Below are 26,499 nucleotides of genomic sequence, written 5' to 3'. Positions count from 1 at the left end.
TTTGGAAACGCGAGCTGCTCCATTTCCCACGGCTCGGCTCGCGGAAAATCGTCCCGGATGGTAGCCTCCTACGCTCACACGAGCCGAGCGGCAGTCGATACACGATAATTGCGATAATCTGCGGCTCCCTTGCGGGGAGTCAACGATCGAAGCGTGTGCTCGGGTGCTCATCCACCGGCCGATAGACAGAGGCGAGCCGGTGAAAAGGAACGGAGACACGGGGACGAAGCCGGCGGACACGCTCGTTCGCGTGGAAAGAATGGAAGAATTAGTTTTGGATCGGGCTTTCGATCGTGAGAGAGCAGACGGCGCGCAGGCAGCGAGCAAACGGAAGCCTGACTCGTACACGGTAATCTCGACGAGATACGCCAAACATTTTCTCTTAATTAAGAAAGGACGTGGCCGTAATTAAGTTTCCCTTCCACGAGCTGAATCGAGGAGCGCCTGCGAGTTCCAGGCCCCGCGGCATCACGCTTCCTCGGCTCCCGTCAAAACACAGGACTCGTTTCGTTCGACGACCGCGTCTCGATCCCGAAGGGATCCACGGATCCCCATGCATCGAGATCGATTGCCTGTAATTATCGCTCCGCGGAGAAGTCGACCGTTCCGTGAAATCCTCGCGGTGTTCGCGTTTTATCGGCGTTTCGTCGAATCCACCCCGTGTCCGTCGGCGATAAGGCTTATCGGGCAGAGGCGGGTTAATTTAGCAATCAGCCAGATAATATTACAATTCCGGCCGTCGCGGCGAGGCTTGTAGGCCTTGTCCGCCTTATCAGGACCGGCCGATCGGCTTTCCGATAGCGGAGGCGCACCTCCGCAACAATGCAGGCCCGTTTGTTCCGTATAATGCCGCGTATGTTCCGCAGGCACTGACACGCCGCGCGCCGCTGATCGACAGTCTGGAAGGTTCGATGATTCCCGGTTCGAGTCGCATAGATTGCATTCCGCGGACAGGGCAGGGTTACGCTTATTGGCAACTGTCCCCTTCGCCGGTGTTTTCCCAGTTCCGAGGCGGAATGCGTGTGATTTCCGATTTTTCAAGCGGCCGCGCGTTTTCCCGCCGCGGCTAGGGCCCGTGAGAATCGCGGCACGCCGCTGCTGTGAGAAAACCGATGTGACTCTTGAGCCCGGTGCTCATCGGCGCACCGCGTCGGAAGTGGAGGGGAAAAGGTTGCCGGGTCAGCCGAACGCTTCCGGCTTTAATGAATCCATTGCTTAACTTCCTGCAGAAAGTGATGCGGAGATGCGTCCCGAGCGCAGGGTTCCGATGCGGGTTTGCCAACGTGGTAACTGTGGAGACTGGTGTACCAGCTGTTGCGCAGACAGGGACCGACTTTACTGGGCGTAGAGGCAGTGTTACGGTCTGATGGTAACGGTGCAGCGATCGCTGGTAATGGGGATTTTACCGGCTGTAGGAGAATCATCGACGAAGCGTGGTTGAGTGGTCGCATGGGGTTTCGTATTGCCTAGTCTGAAATTTCGACGTTGTTCGAAATTGGTTTTGGTCAGTAGGTTTCCTAAACGTTAGAGATTTGTTAAAGGTGGAGTGCTGATTTTATCCTGCTTCTTTCCCTAGGCCCTTCCCTAGTCTCTACACCCTTCCGTAGACCCTTCCCCTAAATTCCCTAGTCTCTGATCCCCTGTGTTCACCCTTTCCCTATCTTGCCGAGTCCCTGGTCCCTTCCCTAGATCCTCCTGGACGTAAATAATTAACGTCGAAACAATGAGTGAAAATTTAAAATAACAACATGCCGCCAATAAACCACCAATTCTCTTTTCTTATAGTTTTATTGTCAAATGGTCAGCCACAGATATCTTTCTGTACGTTCGGCCTGCAAATGGGTTCGACAACAGTGACGGGTTCACCTCCACAAGGTGCACAATTTGGTGTAGTAATGCACGGCCCGCAAGGTGGTGGTTGGTAACAGTTTGGCAAGCAGCAGGGATCGCAAGGCGCGCAGACCTTGACCTCGCAGGGTATAGGACAAGGTGGACAGGGCGGGCAGGGTTGCAGGCAAATGGGATTGCAGCTGGTCTCGCAAACGTACTGCATCTCGAACGGCAGGTCGTTCCTGACCGTCAGACATTTTCCTTGGATCAGGTAACAGTAGGCCAACGCCAGGACCGGGTTCCCGCTGTACGGCAGGTGGTGAGGCTTCGGTACGTGTCCGAAAAGGTCGATGTGCGTGTACTTCAGTGGCGAACAGCTGCAAGCGCCGTGCTGCAATCGATACGCGAGAGAGTGAGATGCCGGGGAGGGCGGATAAACGAGGCTTTAAACGTCATTGTAATGGAAAAGCTTTTTAATCCGCCATTAACGCCTCCTCGTGGTACTTGTGCTAAGCTCATTGCCCATAAAAAATTCATCGACCTTTCGCGGCGAAAATGCACTGCGTAAAGCGGCGGCCACAGACGGACTGAAAGAATATGGCTACTCGTCTACTCTGTAAACCACGTGACAAGATTGAATGATATAGTTAGCTCCAAGGTACTCGCGGTGGTCAGACAGATCCTGGGTGTCTCGAGCGTGGAACTAAGTGATTAGGATCGGTACACTTTTGTTTGCAAGCCACACCCTGTGAATTTGTTGGAATAAGGCACTATAAAGTCTCAATGGATTATAAGGATCTATGCTTGGATCAATTTTTGAAACAAGGAATCGTGAATTGTTAATGAATCGTGATGATTTATCTCCGGAATTTGAAGATTAAATAATTCCGAATTCTTGGTGTCAATGCAAAAGAAATTATTTAGTGGATGACAGACTTAGACATATGTCAGCACTGCTTTTCAACGTCCGGGTCAAAGTGACCCGAAGTTCTCGATTGAATGTCTTGCTGAAAATTGAATGTGTGGTTGCAGAGGGGTGGATGAAGCGAATTTTTGAAGTAAACCCTTTTAAATTAATTTTCACCTTGTCCAGGCCGGAGGCCATGATGAGAAAAGCTGACGGGCCCTGGTGTCCTCTCGCCGTCTTCAGGGTTTCTTGGCTCTCCGATTGGAGAATGTCGTCACCTTCTGTTCGACCCGTGTGGAAATTGAAGTCCTCCCTGCGTATCCTCGATATCTCGAACGGGTCGCCCATCGTCTCGCCGGACGCTTGAATCTTCTCCGCGTTGCTGACCAAACGCGCCACGGCGTTGTCCATGGCGATCTAGAGGAGATTGGTCTTTACTTTCCGATCTGGGATCTCTCTCGTCTTAAACAATTCAGAAATTCGCCCGCAGTAATCTACCGAAGTATCCAATCTACCTCTTCGACGTAATAAAATTCTTGGATTGAATCGAGGAACCTCGCAAACATAAATTTCCTCGTAATAAATTTCGTTAACACTGGGTTTACGGAGCACTAACAATGACTATTTTACATAACTTTATAAAATTAACAAGAACGTGTCGACCCAAATTTTTAGTCATTTGTTTTACAATATATACCCAAGGAAATAAATTTGTTCAATAATTCCACATCGATAAATCTTTACAATCTCAATAATCGTAAATCGAAAATATTAGAAATTTGATGGGTTCCGTAAACCCAGATTTAAACCTTATGAACTGTAAAAATTTCATATTGAATCTGGAACTCTGAAAAAGAGCTCTAAGAATTTGGAGACCTGGATACTGTCTCTAAAATTTTGAAATAAATGGTAGCCTTTGAAGCTCCTAATAAATTAACAAGGCGTAAAAATTGACAAACACTTTGGAAACTACAAATTTAAAAGGAGACGAATTGTTTCTCTCTAAAAATGATCCAGAGAAGCTGGCAGGTTAATTTGAGGAATGTTTTGCACCCACCGAGTATCCCCGGCCAACAGTCAGCGCCGCATGGTCGGTGAGCGTCGCGACGGTAAAGATGTGCGGATTAACCGAGCACAGGGCCATTTCTTTGATGTGACAGAGGGCATCGGCCATCGCCATCCGACCCTCGGCATCCGTATTCCCGACACGTACTCTAACCCCGGATTTCGCCGTGATCACCTCGTCGGAAACGTAAGAATTCTCGCCGATGCTGTTCCTCACGACGCACAAAGCCGCCACGGCTTTAACCGTCGGCGGTTGCAGTAAATTCACCACCTGCGAACACGTGACATATTTCCTGACACGCCTCTGGGGCCAATCATTGTTGCGCTTAGAACAACATCATTTTTTTAACGATGGAAGAAGGAAACTGTCTTTTAATCCCTTGCCCTACATTTGTCTCACAGGTAGAGTAACTGGAACTTCTTTGTCCTGAATTATTTTCTATAGAATAAATAATCTTGATATTTATCGTATGTCTACATTTACTTCAATGCTTAAATATTGCCCGAAAAGAACAGCATTTTTCGACTCGAAGGAAATGCATGATGTTCAATAAATTCTGCTTGGCCAGACTGAAAATTGGGAAACTGGAGTCCACCGAGTTAATAATTTAAATAATGGAGAATAAATGAAGTACAGTGGATTTTAAGAGATTGTTAATATTGTATATGTCATTCGGAAATATATTAATTAAGCGAAAATTGTGCGTGGGATATTTCAAATTGTATTTGGAAGTTGTTTAACGTAGTCACGGTTGTTGATTATTCCGGAAAGTCTATTTGGGAAATTCAGCATAGGCAATCCGTTAAATAGTTGGATATCCGGGATAATAAATACAAGTACGTTCAAAAACAAGCGAAACTGAGCACGTAACGGGAGCACAGTATATAAATTTGGATTAAGTTACTCCGCTGTTGATTTTGTATTGTGTGTCGGCCAACTACTCTGCATTGCATGTGGAAGGCAGTGTTGGAACCGTCGAATGCGTGTTGCGGAATCCCTCGGTCATACGAACGCGTATGTAATCGCGTCGATTAAATTGCCGACTTAATTGTCGTGAAATGAAATGCACAATCTCCATTTAATCTGTTACATGTAATGTACGGGCAAATTTCGGCGCATTGTCTCCTCTAACAAAGCTGGAACTATTCACGAGAGAAACTATCGGATTGTCCCGCGTGCAACCTTGCCCGCAATACTGATTTAGCCGTGTAAGAAAATGAATATTTATGAATGCGTTCTATCGCACGCTAACACCTCACATTACTGTTGCAGCTCATACGTTACAATCATTTTTCACGTTCTCGAACAAACTTCTTTTCCATTAATTTAAAAATTCGATATAAACTCATCTTTACTCCGAATTAAAAAATATTTTGTCGAGAATATCTTTTTGGCGTCTATTTATATAATACGAATAATACGCGTGAATTAAATGTGCAAATAAAATTTGTTAAAAATTCTTGAACTTTCTAATTTAATAAATAGTCTGCAGCACTTTCTGTCTAGATAATTTAGAACGCTGTCACAAAAGTCTACGCGCGCGCGCGCGTGCTCGTGCAGAGTTGTTTAATTGGGAAATACGAGCGACAGAACTGAAAACGAAATGAATAAATGCTAACGGCAATGCAGCGTTTTTGCGGTGGTGTAAGGTCGTTCCGACTATTACTTAACGATGATTTACGAGGCGTGTGATATGAAAGCACCTGCATGAATCCAGCACACGCGGCCGCCCCACATTTGTCCCTCGACATGCCGAACATTGTGCCCTCGATCTTGAGGTCGACGCCGCCGGTGTCGTAAGTGACACCCTTTCCCACGAGCATGACCGTTTCCAGAACGCAGGCTGGATTAGGGGGCTCGTAGGTTAGGAAGATAATCCTGCCGGCGTGCCGGGGGATCATTGATGCGGCTCGATTCACGCACGCGAACAGAGGATACTCCTGGAGCAGGGTGTCCTGATCGGACACCACCTGCATCGTCACGTTAGAGCCGCAAAACAGCTCTGCCAGATACTCCTCCACTCGGGGCGGCGCCATCCTCTCTGGATCTGCTCCTCCTGCGCGGAAGAATTATGCTAGATTATCCTCCAAACTGATTTACAACTCATACAGACTGAATGAATCAGTTGCAATAGTTTTATTTTAATTTGAAATCAATTGTCTGATCATATACTGGCCTATTCTACTTAACATGCAGAAGGACTTGATGAACATCGACAAAACCATCTGGAATTGACGAATTCTCAGAAATAAGAAATATTTACCGTGAGTGGGAGTAGGTGTCTGACCATGGACAGGTATATTCTACTTGAATTGCTAATTCTCCCTCAGATTTGAGCATTTAAACGTACGAATCTCAAAATTAAATATTCTGAATGAAGTAGATTACTGTCTGCTTTACAGTGTACAGATTTTATTCATATAAAAAGCGGAGTCCGACCAAGGTCTGATCTATTCTACTGAAACAGCGATCTCCGCACGAATAAAAAGGGTGAATCGCACAAACGGCATTTACAGACTGAGAATCCAGAGGGAAAGAAGATTATTTTTACTTGGTTTTACCACTGAAAGCCGTGTCTGGACACAGACCGTTCCATTCTACTTAAATCCGGCTAACTTCCCGGGAGTTTCGACGAAATTTACGATTCACAAAACGTTTGGAATTATCCGGCAGCTTGACAGTGAGCACCGTACCTCCGGGTTACCAAGGGTGGTATTGCAGCCCCGTTGTTCCGCAAATAGGAAAGTGGATCGACGTCGCGGCGCGGTGTCGCGCCGAAACGCGTGTACACAAGTTTTTCCCCGCTTAATTAAACGCCCGAGATTCTTGAGAAAATGTAGATCCGGGGCGAGCTGAAATTTACATTCCTCCGTCGGCCGCCAAGAAATGTCCATTCTCCCCCCTCCCTCCCCCGCATCCCACGCCATACATAAAAGAAACAGGATTCGGCCCCGTGGAGGATCGTCCGCCGCGGAATTATGCGAAACACGGAATTCCGCGGTGACCGCGCCCGAGCGAGAGCTATGCGGACAATCTGTTTAAACGTCCGTTTCAAAAGTGGAGCGGTCACAGGCTCCCGATTGGCTGTCTCCTCGCGACGAGTTCCGTGAATTACTAATGGACCGAGCTGCCGACCTGTTCATTATTCAAGAATCGGATACTTACTCTACTCAATTATACAGCGCTGTATAACGAATTTACGTCGTATCTACCACAAACTCGCCGAGCGAAAGCGAACCGGCTTATCGCGATTAGGAGACTGCGGATCTTTATGCATTCACAACATGTGCAACTTTGTGTAATGCAAGAAGACTTATTATTTTGTATTCGCCACAAGGATCCTTGTAGTCGACGCGAAAGACTCTTCTTTAGATTTTTATAAAATGGGAACTTGTATAAAGGTCTAGTCTAGTGATTAGTCTGTGAATTTTTAACACGATTATAGCAAATTGTACCGAAAATCTGTTGTGTTTTGTACTGGTACAGAATCATTTTTTAAACGAGGAAGTGATATGGTTGAGAGATGGGAAGCTTGCAGAGGACATTAAAGCATCCTATTAATCTCTATTTAAATTTGTCGTTCGGCGAGGTTCTCGCAAACTCGTCCGATATATGTGCAATAAATGCATAAACATCTGTGGAATAATTACGACTAATTTCGATACCATCGGCCAGCCGCGGAACAGCCATTTGGTGACAGAGATTTATAACCAATATTTAGTCGGTTACTCTCTGCACGTGATGGCTTCGGTTTGCTTATCGAAATTAAACTATCCTCCATGAAACTGCTCTGGTTTTGTGGTCGTTCAGTTCTAGTACAATTATAGAGTAAGCCCTATACTAACGAATAGCAGATGTTAAAATACACTTCCTCTTTCAATACCAACAGGCCGTGATAATGTAACAACATTATTCGATCCTACCACTGTCTTTACAGTTATATATGTGACCATTTATATTCTAAATCCGCAGTATACGAATGGATTAAGACCGAAATTGAGTCTAAACTAAAGCCCTAGACCCTCGAACTAAGGACCTAGGAATCACCTTCTGAATGAGAGCTCTGGATCCCGGTACAACGTCCCTCAAAAACAAATCCGAACAATTCGTTACCCCTATCCGGAATTGTCTACGGGGAAACACAATTCTAACGAGGTCAACAAAGCGTCCATCGCACGGTCAACATCGGCAAACAGTTGCAGAGCCGGACGAGTTTCGAAACTAGCGACGAGCGAACTTGCACGGTGGGAGAAGGGTAGCAACCCTGGCAAGGTCTGGCGTGCGTCTGCAGGCGAAAATTTCGCGTGGTCTCGTCGGGGACCGCAGTCGCAGTTTCTGTGACGGCGAGGTTCGCGGTGTCGCAGCTGTGGCTTGCGGGGGTGGCTGCGGGTGATTTTTCCGCCGTTCCATTTACAGGAAAGACGGAAGTCGAAAGGGGTGAGGAAAGGGACAAGCTATTCTTCGGCGACTCCGCTCGATAAAGCAACAGGAATTGCGGCCGGAGAAGGACTTACCGATGTCCCTCGCGACGTATCTTCCGCTCTCGAGCGCCGAGGCCAGCTTCACGATACCCTGAAGCTTCTTACTGCAAATCGGACTCCAGACGGCCAGCTGACACGCCTTGAAGCAACGGTCCGGGCATATTTCTCGCACCTCCAGGGGCTGGACAGACGGTACAGACAGATTCAGGCCCGCGGAAACACTGAATGACACTTAAGGGTACTCGGAAATTCTTGGTTCTACTGTGCTACGCTCAAGGAGATTGAGGTTCGCGGGCTGCACGCCATCAATCGCTTAGGGGACTAATGCCTAGTGTCTTTCTCACGTTGAATGAAATTTTGGAACCCTGACAAATTTTGAACCCCTTCCAATTTTGCTGTGGAACTGTTTTCGCGTAGATCTTTATGAAAAAAATATTTTCTCTGTCAGTTTTAGGAGTGTGTAGCTTATGCTACTTTTTATACTGTTTGGGAGAAGCTAAGGAACATCGAGAAACGCGTGTATGGACTTGAGAAATTCTCAGGAATAAAAGAACTGACGTCGAATGTGAATAAAGATTGGTGTCTGATCATGTACTGATATATTCTACTTAATTCAAATGCTAATTCTCGTACATGTTTAGCATATAAGAGCTCTATTTCTAAAATTAAATATTTAAATACTTGAGCAGTGATATGTGTAGAAATTAAATAATTATTCGCGTGAATAGTTTCTATAGTTCGAAAAGTCGCGCCACGGGCTGGTCTATTCTACTTACTCGAATGCCTGAATCTTTGAATTCAATTTCTAGTTTGATTTGGCATACTAAATCCACTTTCATTTTGCTTTTATGATGTTTTAAAGTTTCTATTTGCGTGATAAAGTAAAATCGATGGTACTAGAACATAGAAGGTTGAAACTTTACGAGTTCAGATACGGTCAATTTTGAAGATTACGATCGTTATTCCTGAAACAGCCTGTACGTGCTATTAAATAATTAGAACACCGATCGATGCAGATTTCTTTCGCCTCTATGGGCTAGCTCGATATGGGAGAGAGATACTAGACCATAGAATTACTTATTAATGTTGATAATAAGAGACGCTGGCTACAGGGTGTTTCAGAAAATGTGTCCCCAATTTCGAAAACTTAAAACCGACTCGGAGGAAAATGTTTCAATACGAACTATGATTCTTTATTCTCACACGTTGATTCGATGTTTCAGTATCAGGATAATCTGTTTGTCTCCGTAATTAACTATCTACAGGACGTTTCAGGAAAAATGTTTTCAACCACAAACTACAATTGTGACTTCGAAAAACGTATCAAGAAGTTTTTCATGCCCACTCTGTTACTATTGAGCTAGTACATGTTCATAGGAGTATTATAGGTCGCTTCAGAAGCGGCATATTTAACCTCGAAACCTAACGATTCATCAGCAAAGAGTCTGTTCACAATCATCTCTGTGTTAAAGTTCAAAACAATTTAATTTTTGTGTGTTAAAGCAATCGTTGAAGCGATCTCGGTTTGTTGAAGACCGTGTACACACGACACATGAGATCGTCATCATTATCAAGGTTTACTTTCCTCTCGGCCGTCGCGAGAGGCAAATTTACTGCCGGACGAGGATAGAACGATATCCAATAGAGGGGAATTTAAGAATTCATTGGAAGGTGGCTCGTACAATTGTGAACTAGAATAGAAAAATCGATTCAGCGAAAGCAGTGACAGGTTAAAGGTGAACAGGCACCGAGATGCGAGCCCTGAGGGACGAATAGAGATCCCGAAGGGCGTCAAGGAAGACACCGAACTGCTCAGGAATATTTCAGGAGCCTGGGAGACCAAGTTTCCGCTGGTTTCCGAACGTATCGCGGCCGTCCCGGTGGTAGCCGAGTATCCGACGCAGCTTCTTAGCGGCTTTGTTCCGCCGTACAGAAAATATTAAAGCGGATAATCCTCTTACTGGATCACCGGCTCATAAGAGACCGCACGGACTTCCGCGGATGATGTATGTTTCATTCGGAATCCCGCGCTCGAATTAATTCCTTTAATATTCCACCCTCGGCCCGGAGGGACCACACGACGCGCCCTTCCGCTTCACGTTTCGCCAACCCTTTCGAATACGCATTCAACAAGAATTCTGTCGATAATTCCCTGTAATCTCTGCATGATTATTCCATGAACCTACGGGTTTTCAGTCGAAAATGAACACGGAAATCTCATAAAATCGGAACACTTTACTCGGCATCCAGTACGTTCGTGCTTATAACGGAAATCAGTACACATTACACATTATTTGTTCGTCTTGATTACCCGTGATCCAAAATTCGTACACGATGTACATTTCCGAATTTAAGCTTAAAATTTTACCGAATAAAAGCAACAGCTTCTCTCGGAGCGGAAACAGCTGGTTGAGTGTTGCTCTCTGTTTTCCTTATTTTTTCAGGGCTCGTTGGTATGCTCTTTTTGTTCTGAGGGAACGGAAAGAAGGATCGGCGTTTCGATTTTCGAGCATCATCGTTATCCGAACGATGGAGCATACAGTTTCTAGCGTTAATGTATTCGCTGCTCGTATCGTAGCCACCCGTATAGATACCCGCTGTGCCTCGATAGCTATTATTTCGAAGTAGGTGAACAGTCTGGGTGCCGTATACAGGCGAGGCGGTATCGCATGAAAGCCTGAAATCGCGGGAAACGTTTTGTAGCAGTTTAGCGCCGCGGTAATGCGTCCGACGCTAATAAGAATCTCGAGAGCTTCTCGAGCATCGATCGAGCGAGTCTGTCGTCCGCTTCCTCTGGATCCTTTCGCGGATCCCCGGTCTAAACCAAACTTATAGTCCTGTGCTCTAATATTTCATCAGAAGTTTAATATTTCATAGTTTGTGAAATTAAGATACAAATGAAATTAATGAAATGGAAGAATAACATTTTTCCATTTGACTCCACGTTTTCGAGAAAAACGAGTGAAAAATTGTATTCCCTTTTATGATTTCGGAGTCACCCTGTATTTTAGATCACACTTATATCTGGAGCTTCTGACTTTGCCTGAAATGTTGCTCGAAACGCCAGGGTGCTCGAGCATCGCAGCCACTGTATTTTAATTGAAAGTGTTCCGAGGAACAAGTTTCGAGATCCCGGTAAATTTCGGAAAATCCCCAACTCGAGCGGAGAAGTTGGGAATCGACTGCTCTCCGCTGACAATGGGGACGAAGAGTTCTTGGTGAGTGATTCTTGCGAAGATTACCGCGACGCTTTTCTCTCGTTTCATCCCGACGATTCCACCCCTACTGTTCTGGCTCCGTTTTCTGTTCGCTGGACGAGTCTACCCAGAATAAGCTCTTCGAACCTGGTTGCGTTATTACTGCTAAATGCTCGTTGGAACGTCTGAGGACTGGCCTTCTTGATTACGTCAGCAATAATCGGCGAAGGCATCGATTTCCCATGAGCATCGATACTGTGGCTGTTTCCGGTTTGCGATCGCCGTCTCATTAAACGGCTTCGATCATTCGCAAGATCGTTGCGAGCGAAGAAAATTGCACAGAACTTTATTTGTGGCGGTGTTGGAATATCGATTACTCTGATCAATGATGGAGATTCTAATTTTTATGTTGAGAAAAGGGAAGCAGGTGTATTAGCAATAATTTTCTGACAGTTTTCGTTTAAATATAAAATCAACCGGGACACAATAAAAATTTGCTTGGATGAAGAATTTATATGGGTCAAGAGTGACCCGAAGCACGTAGCAATATTAAACAATTTTTTCACGACTCTTTTACTTTGAATACAATTTCACTTTTTATTAATTAAGTGAACACAGTATTAAACAACTGCAAGAAAAAGGAAAAGGGATTTGTACACAGAATTTAGTACTCGCTTACCAATCGAGAGACCTTCAGGAAGCTCTGCAAGCCTAGCAGACCACCAAGGCTCTTAAAGAACACCTACCCTAAGAGAAGACACCGTTGGATGCGCCAGGATTCTAGAGTGGCCCTTGAAGGACTCCAGGATTCCAGAAACGACTCTTAATGGACCACTTAGTGTGCTAAATTTCAACTGCGAGAATCAGGGCTTCATGAGGACCACAGTAACCCTTCAACGATCGTCTAGAACCTTGGAGATAAATTCATGTCTTCAAGAAAGCTCCTGAAGAAACTCGGATCATAAGATGGTATCTGAAGAACCAATTAGCTTGTGACGGCAGCTCTTCGAGGATTAAACCACGAATATCTTCCACGAGTTTCCGAACGTTAAAGGACAAGTCGAGAACCTTTCAAGCATGCTGAAGGGCTAAAAACCCTCCCCCTCGTGTACATATCTCCATTATGCAAAATATGAATCACCCTTCTTCAAACCGAAATATTTTGGTCCATCAATATATTTTGCATCACCTTTACAGTTCATTCTTATTCCCACCCACTCTTCAGCTTCTTCACACCTCAGCTAACACCACCAACCCCCTGTAAAAATCCCTAGAATTCTAACGGAAAGAATTATTCTCTCGGAAAGAGTAAGCTAAAATAACGAATGAACCAAAAATACTATAGCTACACTCTCTCCTACAGTTTTCCACGGACAATTCCCATCAACGCTTAGACAACATCCCCACCCGACCATTAAAATTCCCAAAAACTCGCGGAAAAAGTTGTCTCTCGCGGGAAACAAGCGAAAAAATGGGGGAACCCTAAACAGTGTGCCAAAAAACGGAACGAAGTGGGTGGCTTGGAGTAACAAGTGAGAGAGCGTGGGAAAAGGGTTAAGGAAGGGTGACGTGGGGGTGGTAGAACGGAAGCGGGCTCGGTACGGGAGCGGCGAAACGAAGAGGCGACGCTCAGAGCGGCGTTCCGATTACGCGGCGTCGGAATTCCGAGGGCGTCTTCCGGTATTTGGAAAACGATGCCCCTTATTCGCGAGACCCGCCGGCGGGGGTGGCTAAACGACGGCGGAAGTGAGGGCCGACGAAAGAAGGAACGGGGTTCCGACGTCGATGGCTCAAACACAGAGCAGTCCGGGCCTCGAGTATTTCGCTAATTAGGTCGCCCCGCCAGCCGTCAAGATTTCGGAACGCTAGGCATCCGCTACTCTTGGCAGGACGGCTTCCTCCGCCCCTCTCACACACCCCCGTTAACCCCTTTCGTCTCCGTCGTTGTCGTCGTCGCGATGCTGCTCATCGTGGAAAAGGCACGCGCCCTGCTTCCTACCTTGATCCACCTGTGAAGGAGCCTGTGAAATGCCCCTTCAACTAAGGGGCAAATAGGGATCGTTAGCCTCTGGATAGATTATTGGGAAATCGATGATTAACACTAACACTACCGAGCCCTAAACGAGACTGACGTACATTCCTTTCCAGGAACCCCATTGCAACCCCAGCCTTTCGCTAATTACAAAGTTACAAGCCCGATTTTACCCAGGGAAAAAATGGCACCAATGGTAATCCAGCCCCGAACCAATTTGTCACGTCACATTGAGGTTCCTTACTGACCAGTCAGGTGTCAATGCTCTCTTCTAATAATTTCCTGGCAGCCTCGGTGACGGAGTGCTCTCGAAAAATGATCGATCCCGACGTGCCGGGCCGGGCCGGGCCGCGTCAAACAAGACTGTTCCATTAGACTCGACTAGGCGCGGTGCGGTGTTTTACTTTTTCAATTCGCGATAGGAACCGTCGAGCCAGAGTGTCAACCGTCCATCAGAAACCGGTGTGCCGCCCATCGAGTCGGACCGTGTTCCATGTACAGACTGCGAAGACGTCGATGAACAATGGATCCTCGTGGCCGGCCAGGTCTCCGCTCGTAAGACACACTTATCCATCAAGCGCAGGCTGCGTCGCCGCTGTCGTTGACAGGTTTTGTTTAATAGCTCTGTTGACCACGCGTTTCGCTGCTGATACCTGTCACCGGCCGCTGTTTACTCGAAGTGTCGTCGAACCGAATTACCGCGGATTTTATTCGGCCCGGTGACCAGCCGGCCCGGCACACAAGCTCGCGGCCACCACGTCGAGGGCTTTCCAGCGCCACGTACGACTCGAATTTGTTCGAAAACACCGCCGAATAATGTTAAGCAATCCACCGGCCACCGGGGACCATTTGTTGCTGTTGAATTTACCTGGTCCAACCGTGACTAGTAGCCGAACTAACGGTTAGGTGAGTTTCGCTCACACTTACCGTCCCAAGAGCCAGTTACAGGATGCTTCGTTCACAAATTTGTATCACTGCTGTTTCCTCTCATCAATATTTTTAGTAAATTGTGTGCAAAAATGACTTTTTTAGTGTTCTACTATTCCATATTTGACGGGAAGAATTTTCTATTTGGTGCAGAATTTTTTTATCCTCTTGATTTGTGTATACTCAAGTCCTCTAGATAGTATATTACAGAGAACAGTGACATTTTTACTGTATTTCACAATTTTTTTTAGAACTTTTGTTAACTGTTTAGCATTAGTTTTTCGAGACTTCTAGTATACTGCTTTTAAGACTTTCAGCCAACCCTTCAGGATTTTTGATATCGAACATTGATTGAATATTGAACGAAGTCTATTTCAGACACCATTTTCATTTTTTGGGGGCAGCTGCATGGGTCGAATATCATCGAGAAAATAATTTTCAATATTTTAGGTGATCACTTTGTTTTTCATTTTCGCGCGCCGGTATGGCTCAAATATGGCTTCCATCGAATTAAATAACGCCGGAATGTGTGAAATATTTCGCTGGACCCGGGGCGATTGATTTTCGATAATACGTTTTTTTTTTCACCTCCGAAAAATGAAGCACAAACGCAGAGTCATGTGTGTTTTGTCTCGTCCACGGCAAGTGCTTTTTCCAGCGAGCGAGCCGGAGCGATGGGGTTATGAACTTTTATGGGTCACCGTAAACTTCCTTCTTAAGGCGTCGAGACCCTTTGGAGCCCTTCGGCACAGTCAGGATACTGTGCGCTGCACACTTTCCACCCTTGATGCCAGTTTTAGAACCAAATAGGATCGCTAAAATATTCAAGGCGGGCGTTTTTTCGAGAAACTCACATAATCTCGCTATTACCTCGGGTAATAGGTTACTACACTGTCTGAGCAGCTTAGACAATTTTGTTCTGTTGCGGAAGACAGTTCTTTGGGATCTATAACTTGACGGGGGAAACGAATGTTCCACTTTTATTGCAAGTCGAGAAAAACAAAGTTACAATTAAAAGCAAACCCCTACTTTTGGATCCAATTAACTCGGAGTAACCACCACAGCTGACCAAATACATCAAACACAATTTGGCAGAGAGATTAAACAATGTAGATTGTCCAGAGATAAAGAAGTGTAGTTTTCCACTATAAAATCATAAAAAGAGAGAGAAAGATAAAAAATTATTTTGTAACTGCAAACCCTGATCAATGGATGAAAATTCCGTGTATTCCAATTTCCATCTCTCGATTATCCTTTCCCGGTATCAGTTACCCCAATCATCCCCGTTTCGGCGAAAAATGATCTCAGCCAGGGCGAGCTTCGAAAATCGAGCTTTTTAGTCAGATTGGTTTCCGCTCCGGCAATTATCCCGGGAGATAACGAAGCTGGCGTGTTGTTGGCGTGAGTGTGAGGGTCGAGTCGTTGACTAAGAGCCTAACTGCGCAACCTGGCTCGGGCTCACGAAGTATGGCTGTTTCATGGGACGTTGGGTGACGCGAGGTCCGTCATTAGTTATGGATTAAGACGCCGCCGGCGGTTCCTGGTGGACACACGCCGGATTTAGGTCAGTTTGCCGGGCATGTCAGCCCGATCGAGCTTGGATCGAAACGACGCCACGAGAAATTCCTTTCAAACAGGACCGTCGGCGAAAACACGGCTCGTTTTGCAACCGTCTCCCTCTTTCGTTGAAATACGAAATACCGTGTATGTATACACCTATGCGCTCTCTACCACTCTCTCACCGGGCGATGCAACCATCTGCGTTGTATCTGTTTGATTGGTTTAAATGGCGCGTGAACGGCCACAATTCGACCGACTATCTGGGAAACGCTTTAACCAGCCGTGTTGCATACGATCGAGCGCCGCGCATTTATCAGCCGCGCTGACGTTTACTAATCTTCCCCTGGCCCGCTTACGCGCGTCTCGAGGTGACTATAATTGCTCACGAATGTCTGAATATTCGAAACGAGGAAGATGGACTCTCCGGCATTACGTGGACACGAATTCGTTTGCTTAAAGAAGCCAAACTTGCAGAGAAATATTTTCCGTTGTTTGCAGGTAGCAATTTTTATGTTTATTTATTCATTTATTGAAATTAGACAGATTTTGATGGGGAAACTTTTCGTATTCGTTTGAAGGAAAGTAGATATAAACTGTATAGAAAATGTATAAAATGTACGGGTGTTAAGGGATGAAGAAATTTATCTTTATAATAAAATTAGTACGAATCTTTGGTGAATGATAGAGTACTATGCTCACCACATAGAGGCCTTCCAGAGCTCCCAGAAGTGTGACTAACTCGACATTTTCGAACCGGACATCTGGTAGAAGCGCCAACAGAGGACACCTAACTCCAGCCTTCAGTGCTCTGTTGTGCGAAAATTAACAAATTGATTAGTAACATTCGATTGGAATCGTAAAATCATCGAATTAGAATTCAACAAAGAAAAACCACATTTTCCATAATACGTTTAAGGCACAATACTATCACCTGCATTTTTTCCCTTGACCTACACTAGCCTGATAAAAAATCAATCAGACGGCAAGTAGTTCAATTTGTAAATGCTTTCATTAAATATAGCAAAATGACGTCTACCTACATTCATCCATGAAATTGTTTCGATCGTTTGGAAATAATAAAGCCTTGTTCTGCCTCTGTATATTTATTGATCGATACGAGGGGTGGACGAGGGTTAATAATACTCAAACATTAAAATAAAATTTTCCAAGACTATACTAATACAGCGCATCTGAGAAACGCTGAAAGTCATTTCTCATGATATTCTCACCCTTAACATGTTTGCTACCACGTTACACGTGACGTTCACGAGCCTGCAATATACTTAAAGATAGTCAAATTAATTCTACACAAAGTTAATGTAAACAGGATACTATATATTCAGTCTCCATGACATCTCCAGTGAAATTATTTTAATATTTCGCGAAGGAGGGATGTTAAAAACATTTTAACAGTGCGGGTAGACAGCGAAACAAACGGTGGTAGCCAACGTGTTAATTCACACAGCCTCCTAATTAGATAAGGAACATACAAAAACCAACATTCAGAACACAAATTCCCTCGCGGTGGCGACTCTTAATATGCTGACTAATCTAATAGCCTTTCCTGCTCATTGTGTTCCCGGAAACAGTGTAGGCAAATGAAACAACCGTTTCGCGGTGCGGTTCTACGAAATGGCGTACAATTTCTAAACAGCAGACGCTCGTCAACAGGGCCGAAAAAGTTTTTCCATTGAGGAATACCGATCCAGTCGCCCGGAAACGTCTGAAAATCACCGGGGAATTCCTGTTGTGCCGAGTTCCGACGTCAAGTAAACCGCGGACGAGCAAACGAGAGAACAGCGCGGGATTTCATTCGTCGGCGTCGTTCGGGAGGCCGGGACAGGGAATCAAAAGATCGCAGCCAATATCGGGAACGGACTGACGACGGGCGGGAAAGTTATTCTTTCCTCTTCATTTCGCGGCGGTATTGCGGCTGTCATGCTTGCGAGTGTCGGCGACGTATGCGAGGAATCCACGGCAACATCGGGACAGTCCGCAGGAACGAGAGAGGAGAGGAGAGGAGAGGAGAGGATTGGCGGCGGTGGAATTTCATTTTTCACGGAAATTTCGTGGGGGCCGAGACTCGCGAGGAATTTCGCCGCCAGGCGACGAGGCTCGTGACGTCGGGGCCCGAAAGCAAGGTGGCTGAACTTTCAATAATTAACTATAGTCTACGGTTAAGTGTCACTACGCCAGCAGTGAAACTGTCGCGGGTTGGGTACCGTTTTTATTCCGAGAAATGACTCGAGCAGAGATAGGGGATGAAAACGAGAGAAGCGCAGCCGGGACCGAATGTGGACTTTGACTGAAGGAGAGGCAGAGGTCAAGTTTCAATCGGCCCGTAACATTCTAAAATGGAAAATTCCATCTACAACAACGTAATACTTTGCTGTACCGTTTCTCCGCTTTCGCCTGGCGCGAAGAAAAAGGCGGCGAGGCGAGAAGAGGCTCGTTTGAAAAGTTAATCGCGAATAAATATTCATCCATCTGTTCTCGCTTGAGCCAGCATTCCGAATTTATTACACCGGCCGAGCTCTTCTCCTTCCGGACCGCGGTCCTGCGATCATAAATAGACACGCCTGATCCACCCCCACTCTCTGCGTAGCCCACCTGCCTCGGTAAAAACCGATGGCACCTATGAATCATTCAGGCGACGGTGCACGGTCAACCCTTCCACAATTCAGGGCTAACTATTCCGTGTATGTTCTTATAAATATTCACCGGCTCGATTTATCCGCTCCCCGCGGGACACCGATCATCCCCGAGGCTCCGAGGACAGGTGCGAGTCTTCGGGGAGGTCGAAAACGGGCGATCGACCCTCCTCGCTGGCTGCAGATCGATGCCGAGATAATATTTCGTGGGCCATTAATTTTGCAACGCGGTGACACTTGTCAAAAGATGTTTAACGACGTGGACGTCTGTTTGGAGGATTTTATTGTGGGCTGCGTGATATTTTAACACTCGGAAGGCGGACCATTTTTAGAATTTGACCATTTTGACATTCAGTAATTGAGTGACGATTTAGATACCCCGGGTCAAAATAGACTCAGGCTCTCATTCTACTTACCTGACCCTTTGTACAATATTTGTAATTGACGCTGTTTCTAATTTCTTGGATACTCTATATTCTTCCTTGCATTTTTCGTTATTACAGTGTTTTGTTAATGTGATAAGAAGGTTTGGTTCACCGGGTCCCGAAACATTAACCGGTGCGCGTGCACTTTATCACCGTTCAGTTCTCACGTCTGACTAGTAGATTCCGTTTCTACTATCCTGAATCTGAACCAGTGATACCGTAATACCTGTTATCTACACCACCCTGCCATAAATTGATACTAGATATCGAGAACATAGACACTGCTGCACGGCGAGCATCGCTTACCGCAAGTAGAAACACCGAACAATAGTCAGACATCGTTGTAATCTGAAGCACGCGTGCACGATACATTTCGAAACAATTTTCTCGAGCAGGGAAGTACGCTCACTAAAATATTACTGTACATTTTCGAATCTCTTATTCATGTAGAACACCTCTGTCGTGCTACAAATTACTATGCCGGCTCAATGGGAAAATTACATTGGTTTTTAACAATACTAGAATTCCACATTCTCGGTACTAATAATTCGACACGAAAAATCTGTGGACAATATTCGATCGATTAATGATGAAACTAATATTTCCAGCATGTGGCTAATTGTCTTTCAAAATGTTACTACAAAATTACTTTCCCACCAACCAATTCATACTGTCGACTGCTTTTGCGAGTCTGAGAACTATGTTAGATATCTTTTCGAGAGTTTAATCATTTTCTCACAGACCCCCAATTTCTCGCATGCTCCAGGCAGCCTAAGATAGCTACCAGATTAGACAGATCTATTCAAGGAGCTTGTCAGCCTCCGCTTCGTCGGTAAATTCTGTTATGGAGGATGTTTTCTGTGATAGCGAGCTGCCGAGCATCAGCAAAGTTAACCGCGTTGCCAAGCCCTGCGAAATCGCCTTTGTGGCTCGAGAGAAACAAGTAATCCGAGTTTCGTCTAATGATCCGACGGGCCCGATCTGCCGCCAATTAAGCCGCGCAATTAATAAGCAATTACGCGCGAATTACCCTCGTCGCGTCCCAGTGGCACCGCTTTTGTTCAAACTCGCGGGGATAGCGGCGCCTTTAGGTGGTGTGGCTGATCATTGATTAATTGCGATTCGATAATGAATCCAGTGTTGTTAAATAGATTCGATTATAATTGGAGTTATTTCTGAACCCTCAGAAAGAAGGATCATCCCTCTAAACGTTTCCCAATCTTGAATGAACGCTTACGAACATTTTAAGTGAACGTGTAATTTAGTTCATCCCTTTTCCATGCCGAAATGTAGATATACAATCAATGCTGGCAAACCTACCAAACAATTAATGAATTTTATGAATTGGTGAATTAATTGTACCTTCATTTTTAAGTAGAACAACTCAACCACAAGGGCAATCAATTTTTCATTCACACCGTAATACAATTTGAGGGGTTGAAACCACAACCCTGAAATGGAATAAAGAATTTTCCTTCCAGCGTTACAATGCCTTCAAAGCCAGAAGAACTACTTTAAAAATGATTAAACAAAAATTCCATCTCGTTTTGACCTGCACAAGGCTGTCTTTATTTCATACGTGCTACAATGCAGTTCTAGGAGATTGAACCATTTCCTGAAAGAAGTACCGAATCTTCCTCCTAGTCTTGCAGTATCTCCAGAGCAATTGGAGCTATCTTAAGAAACTATGAACAAAAATCTAATTTTGCACACGCCTGCCTAAAAGGAATGTTCAAAAAATTCAGACGTTCTAAACGAAACCACCAAGAGAAACACAAACCAAGATTGACTAAAACTGGTGAAAGACTGCGCAAGCCTGCGACAAATAAATGTATCGATAAAAGTCGTAACAGAAACGATTTTTCAGTGGGAGCTGAATTAAAATAGCATCGGGCCCTTGGCGTACCTTTCTACCCCTTTGGTGGCCGCCTCGGCGAAGCTTCTCACGTCGTGATAGTCCATATTGAGCGGTCCAGTCGGACTGTAGATGAGCCTTTTCGCCGGTAGATTGATGGGCAGTACTGCACCTATCACGCCCAGAGCAGAATCGATCTGGGCAGCAGCGTACAGGACGGTCCTGAAGGGCTCGGGCTCGTCGAATCCTGGCGCGCATCCCGCCACCAGGATTATGCCGTCGTAGTCGCAGCTGCAGATGTTCACCTCGATCTTCAGCTGACACGGCATCCATCTGAAACGAATCGGACCCGGGTCTGTGTTAACGAAACCGCCGCTCGGATCGACACCTGTTGGGACACCGACTATTCCACCACAGTAAATGATACACCCGGGACACGTCGTCGTCTCTGCACAATATGCATCCCGGCGAGCTTGATCCGAGCGAACCTGAGAGATCCGGCAGGAGACACCGGCTCTATGGATCGCAGCTTCAACCCGAGACGCAAGATTAACCCTCCGCGCGACGCAATTTATCACGCGGTCTGAATCTAATTTGCGAGGCGACGCTGTTTTGTTGCACCGGGAATTTTTGGCGCTTGTGGCGTTTATTAACGCCTTGATTGACAGCCTGGGAGCCTCGAGCATTCCGGGAGTTGGAAGCAATTTATTTGCCGAAATTAAAATTGGAAAGGTTAGATGATTGGTACTGCCGGGGAAAACGGCTCTCGCAAAATGTTTAAAATTTTTTAAACGAATTGATACACTCATGCATTTTATTGCTGTTCTAGTTCGATTTCAACGGATGAAATCACCCCTTATACAAATTTCGAACTTTTTCTTTTGTTGAATATATCAAGAGCTAAAAAGCGTTTTATAAAATTAAAACCAAGGTTGATATAACTAAGTGAAATTTAATCTGCTCTGGTGGTAGTGTGTTCATTATTGAATTTAATTTCTCCGCGCTCTCTTCCGATAAATTTCAGTAATCTAATTGGAATGAAGCGTCGTCTAATATTCAGCACAATACACCAGCAACATCGGCGCAATAATTGAATCCTGAATGCAGGGAATAAATTTTGACGTATCAACCATTCGCGAATTCCGTTTCCCGCTAAAAGTTGCAGAATGATGAGGTCGAGGCGGCAAATTTACAGCGCACGGTATATTAGAGTTTTCATTAGTATAAACCGGAGGCAGCGCGCGCTTTCGGCGTGTATTTACGAGGGGTGGCTCTAGTTTTAATTAAAGTAATCAAAGTCCGATTACAATTGGAAATTCGCCATCTCTAATTGTTGTAGATACCGGCACTAATTCTCGCGGCAAGATTAAATCATCGGAGAACGGAATTTATCGTTGCACAGCGTATTCGATCAATGATACCAGCAGCAGTGCTGTCGAGCTCGGATATCTTTCACGTAACTGGTAGTCGAAATATCTGCGCCTTTGATCTTTTACGTAATGTATTTGCATAGTTGGCAGCTGTATTCGTTATAGCAGATAAAACGTTCGGCGCAGCTCCCGTCCAATAAACACTATCGATGGGAATAAAAGGGAGACGGTGGGTGCGGGTGACGGTATCGATTCCAACCATCCAGAGAGGTTACAGCACAAAGAATACTTGATAGCCGGGCACGTTTCGACGAGGGAACATTGACACAGCGAACGACTTAAGAGCCGCGAGGCAGAAAAGTCGACGGTCAGATCGACGGCCGACGTTAAAACGATATCTCCCAGCGAACTTCGATTCGATTCGATTCGATTCGATTCGATACGAATCTCGCGGAACATAAATCCCGCGTATTTCCTGAGTGCTCGCCATCGTCGCTAAGTGACCGTTCGATCGGAACGATCGCCTTAAGATCCACGAAACAGGCTCGCGGTTGCTCCTCTGTTTCCACTTTGATCGATTCGATCGTTTGTGTCTTCCTGATCGTAGCACTCTTCGGCGGTGCCATTTCCTTCAGCTGTTTACCCTTGAGTACTCTTTCTCCAGTCATTTTTATTTCCTTTTTACTCCACTCGTGTTAAAAACTAACTTTCCTTTGTGTTATTGATGCATTACTTAAGTTCAGACTATTTAAAAAAAACAGGATCTCTGAAAAAATTGAGTTTAAGGGTGCGAGTGTAGAGTCTTTGCCCTTTAAAATGAGCGCAGCTAGAAAGTTGTAAGACGTTTTTACACGAAATTGCAGAAATTTTAAAATTCCAATTTTTCGACTGTTTAGTGGTAACTTAATTTTGGGAGGACTTGTATACGTTTCAGATTTTATAGAAACTATAAATTGGATCGTTTATCTAATTTCTTTAGTACATTAAATTACCATTAAACTCGCATAATATTATCTTTGTATTAATGTTCTTCACGAAGATCTTTCCGAGTAGATACAGTCTCTCATGAACAGACAAATGAAGTTTCCTTAAAAATTCAATAAATAAGGCCCGGATAAATCTTACTATCTTTGAGTGGATATTTAAGTAATTTTATAACAATCCTAATAAGAAGCCTAATTCTCTGTTTTAATTTTCGTTTGTCCACACGTTGCCTTAAATTCTCCACGCTCGCTAATGCACGCACAAAGGTGTTCGCACTCTGATCACGGCGGATCTCTCGAGCAACGTCTCAAAATTAAATTCGAGCGAACTTTCCCAAAGTTCCATTTAGATTCACAACGCGGCGCGACATCCGCGGACATCAATTTTTCGTTGCAACGCCGGAAGTTCGCCGGGTGACACGCGAAAGTACGTTGCTCGGTTGTCCTAGCAGAAGTTTTCCGCGTCCTCGGTGTCGCGTTTCAAGGTGAGAACCTTAACATCTCCCGGAAGCACCGACGAAGAAGAGTGGTAGGGGGAAGGAGAAGAAGAAGAAGAAGAATTCATTCGAAAGTTGCCGAGAAGAAAATTGGAGATTTCGTTTTCGTGCAAATTACTTTGGAATTCCGCGAGTCGCGGCACCGGCGGCGCTCGACGGTGGCTTTTTAAGAGAATCCCCGTTTCGTTCCCGCGGAACGAATCCCACGCGTCCTTCGTCGTTGAAAGAAACTTTTCTCGGAGATATCCGCGTGGCCCCGCGAAACATCCCCCGTTGCCCCAGGGGTGGGGGGAGAGGGGCGGCCCGCCCTGTCTTTTTACATGGGCGGGCAAGTTTCGCGAAGCGGATCGGTCCCGCGGGTTGAGACGTTCAACAACGCCTGCATTTATTACACGTTTATCTCGGCTGTCGATTACTGGACAGATTGCCTTGGAAAGGCTGTAACTTGTCCATAAATTTTATGCGCCGTGTAGGTACACGTGACTCGAAGCTATCCTGCTGGTTCAGTGTGCTGACGCAGCTACAATCACTATTTTGCGAGTTAGTGCAGGTGATCGTGCGATTTTTCTGTGTAAGCATTTCTGTGTAAAACAGTTGCGGATGACGCAAGCCTACTTCTTCCTTTATTGACCCGATTTAGAAACGTTACTTTGCGCTAAAGTTGAAGCAATTTGAGCTGGCGGACGGGATTAGACAATTTTTAGACATGATTTCATATCTATTTTTTTTTTTTAGTAATCCTACGATAATGGGCGATCTTCCGCCTATAATTTAAGACCGCAAACGTTCAGATTAAATATTTTCATCGGAACTCTCGTACATTCAATATTTTTATAGAATAAAATTATTATGAGAGATTTTCTAGGAATGAAAACTAGAGACTTAGGTTTCATAGAATTATTAATAAAGAAAGCTCTTAAACGGGAGGATAATGAGATGCTTAATGGGGAAACTAAGTTGGTGCTCGGTGGCGTGGGGCCGGGTATTTGCATAAACATCCGTGCATAACGGAAGGATACACGAAAACTTTAACGATATACAGGTCGATGCAACGTGAGGGGTGGGGGGTGCGGAAACTGTCGGTGCAGTTTTGGAAAATTGGGGGAATTACGTATATCGTCGGGCACGCGGCGATATTCATCATCCCCTAACAAGGCGCCGGGCGATTCCTCACGCGAAAATCGTCCGAAATTGTAAAATAAATCTGGTTTCGCGGGAAATTTGCTTTCCCAGGTAAATCGACCGGCAAAGTGACTTTAATCCACTCCGTACCAGAAACAGCAGCGATTTAATTCTCTCGGCGGTTACACGACGAAGCTTGCTCAACGAAGTAGCCGGGGCTGTTGTAGAGGAAGATCCATCCGCTAAAATTCACTGACCAGCAATGGTAATTAGACCGCGGGTGCGTGCATGAAATTCCGGTGGCCGTGGATCAGTTCAGAGACCCCTAAATTGACTCGAAGTGTAAAAGACTGGTTACAGGAAATTCGTTCCGCGAAATATCGGAATTTATGGCTAATTTCGTATTATCCAAAATTAAATGAAGTTCCATTCGCGAGCGTTTATGGGTCATCGAAAATAACGCAGTATTTCATTTTGGAATTACCGTTTACGAACTTTTTCACTTTACGCACTGTAAATGAAACTTTTAATTAACAGCTATTTCTGTCACTGTATCAATTACGATTATACCAAAATTGACCGCGATTATTCACCGAACTTAAATGCGATACAATTTACACCTTCGTCCGCAAACACGGAAAACAGCATAACTGATGCTGCTGAATGCTCGCGACAAGTTAAATATTTATCGTGACTGCAACCAAAATTGTCCCCATGGGAATCCGTCAAATGGTATTAATTAATTGATCAATGCTCACTTCTTCTGGTCCTTTAAACTTAAACGGTCAATGGTTAAAAAAATATTGTCACTATCTAAGTATTTTATTACAAACGACAATAATTTAAGACAATAATGGTTTAGAAATATTACAAATTTTCCATTAAAAAAAGATAGTGAGAAACTGGAGCCATATTTTCCTCAAAAACGGCACTTCATCTACGTTATAAAATTTCAAATATTAAGAATTCTTCGATAATCTGAAATTCAATGTTTAAACCGTTTCTAAACCACTATGAAACCAAAAGAGAGCATTCACCATCAAAATAACCACAAACCAATAAAATCCCCGAAAAAAGCTCTAAACCCAGAGGAAAATTGTTAACCAACAAAATCCTACAAACACCGCCTGAATTTCAATGTCTGACCAAAAGATGCTTCACAATCACACACGGTCATTTCACAGGACTAAAACTGCACTTGCCTCGACTCGACCGCCATGCTGTAGGCTGGTGCATCGGCCTTAGGGTTGCTCGAAGGGCGGACGGGGAAGGTGAGTCGAACCGAAGACGGTCTTCGTAGATCGCGATCGGGGAATCGTGGGAAGCGAGGTTCCTGGACGTCGCGAACAGGCGTCAAAGCTCGGAAAAAAGAAAAACGAGCAGCGACCTATCGATGTCCCTCGCGTCTCTCTTCAGGCTGAATCGATCGTTCGGCTTCGGTGTTATCGTGAGATCGCCCCTGGACCGAGTGGATCTCGATGTGGATCGAACCGTTTCACTGGTTTCACGGGGTTCCACTGGCTTTTATTTTTGGTGATGGCCAGCCCTTTAAACGGCCGCACACAGCCCTTTTTTCGACCTCCCGAGACTGTGTCA

General features: G+C 45.1%; 1 protein-coding gene across 1 annotated transcript; it reads right to left on the bottom strand.

Annotated features, from left to right (window-relative positions):
• Positions 1-1,801: 1,801 nt before the first annotated feature.
• Positions 1,802-26,122, bottom strand: LOC143358185 (putative aminopeptidase W07G4.4). The gene is made up of 8 exons (XM_076795139.1): positions 26,106-26,122; positions 20,983-21,264; positions 16,700-16,808; positions 8,318-8,465; positions 5,507-5,859; positions 3,795-4,073; positions 2,915-3,154; positions 1,802-2,221 (listed from the first exon to the last, which is right to left on the bottom strand). Exons 1-8 carry the CDS (start codon positions 26,120-26,122, stop codon positions 1,802-1,804), a joined length of 1,848 nt encoding a protein of 615 aa, XP_076651254.1.
• Positions 26,123-26,499: the final 377 nt, after the last annotated feature.

The sequence above is a fragment of the Halictus rubicundus genome, chromosome 10 (genome assembly GCF_050948215.1).
Source record: "Halictus rubicundus isolate RS-2024b chromosome 10, iyHalRubi1_principal, whole genome shotgun sequence".
NCBI lineage: Eukaryota > Metazoa > Arthropoda > Insecta > Hymenoptera > Halictidae > Halictus > Halictus rubicundus.
This window is presented reverse-complemented; position numbering and strand designations above follow the sequence as displayed.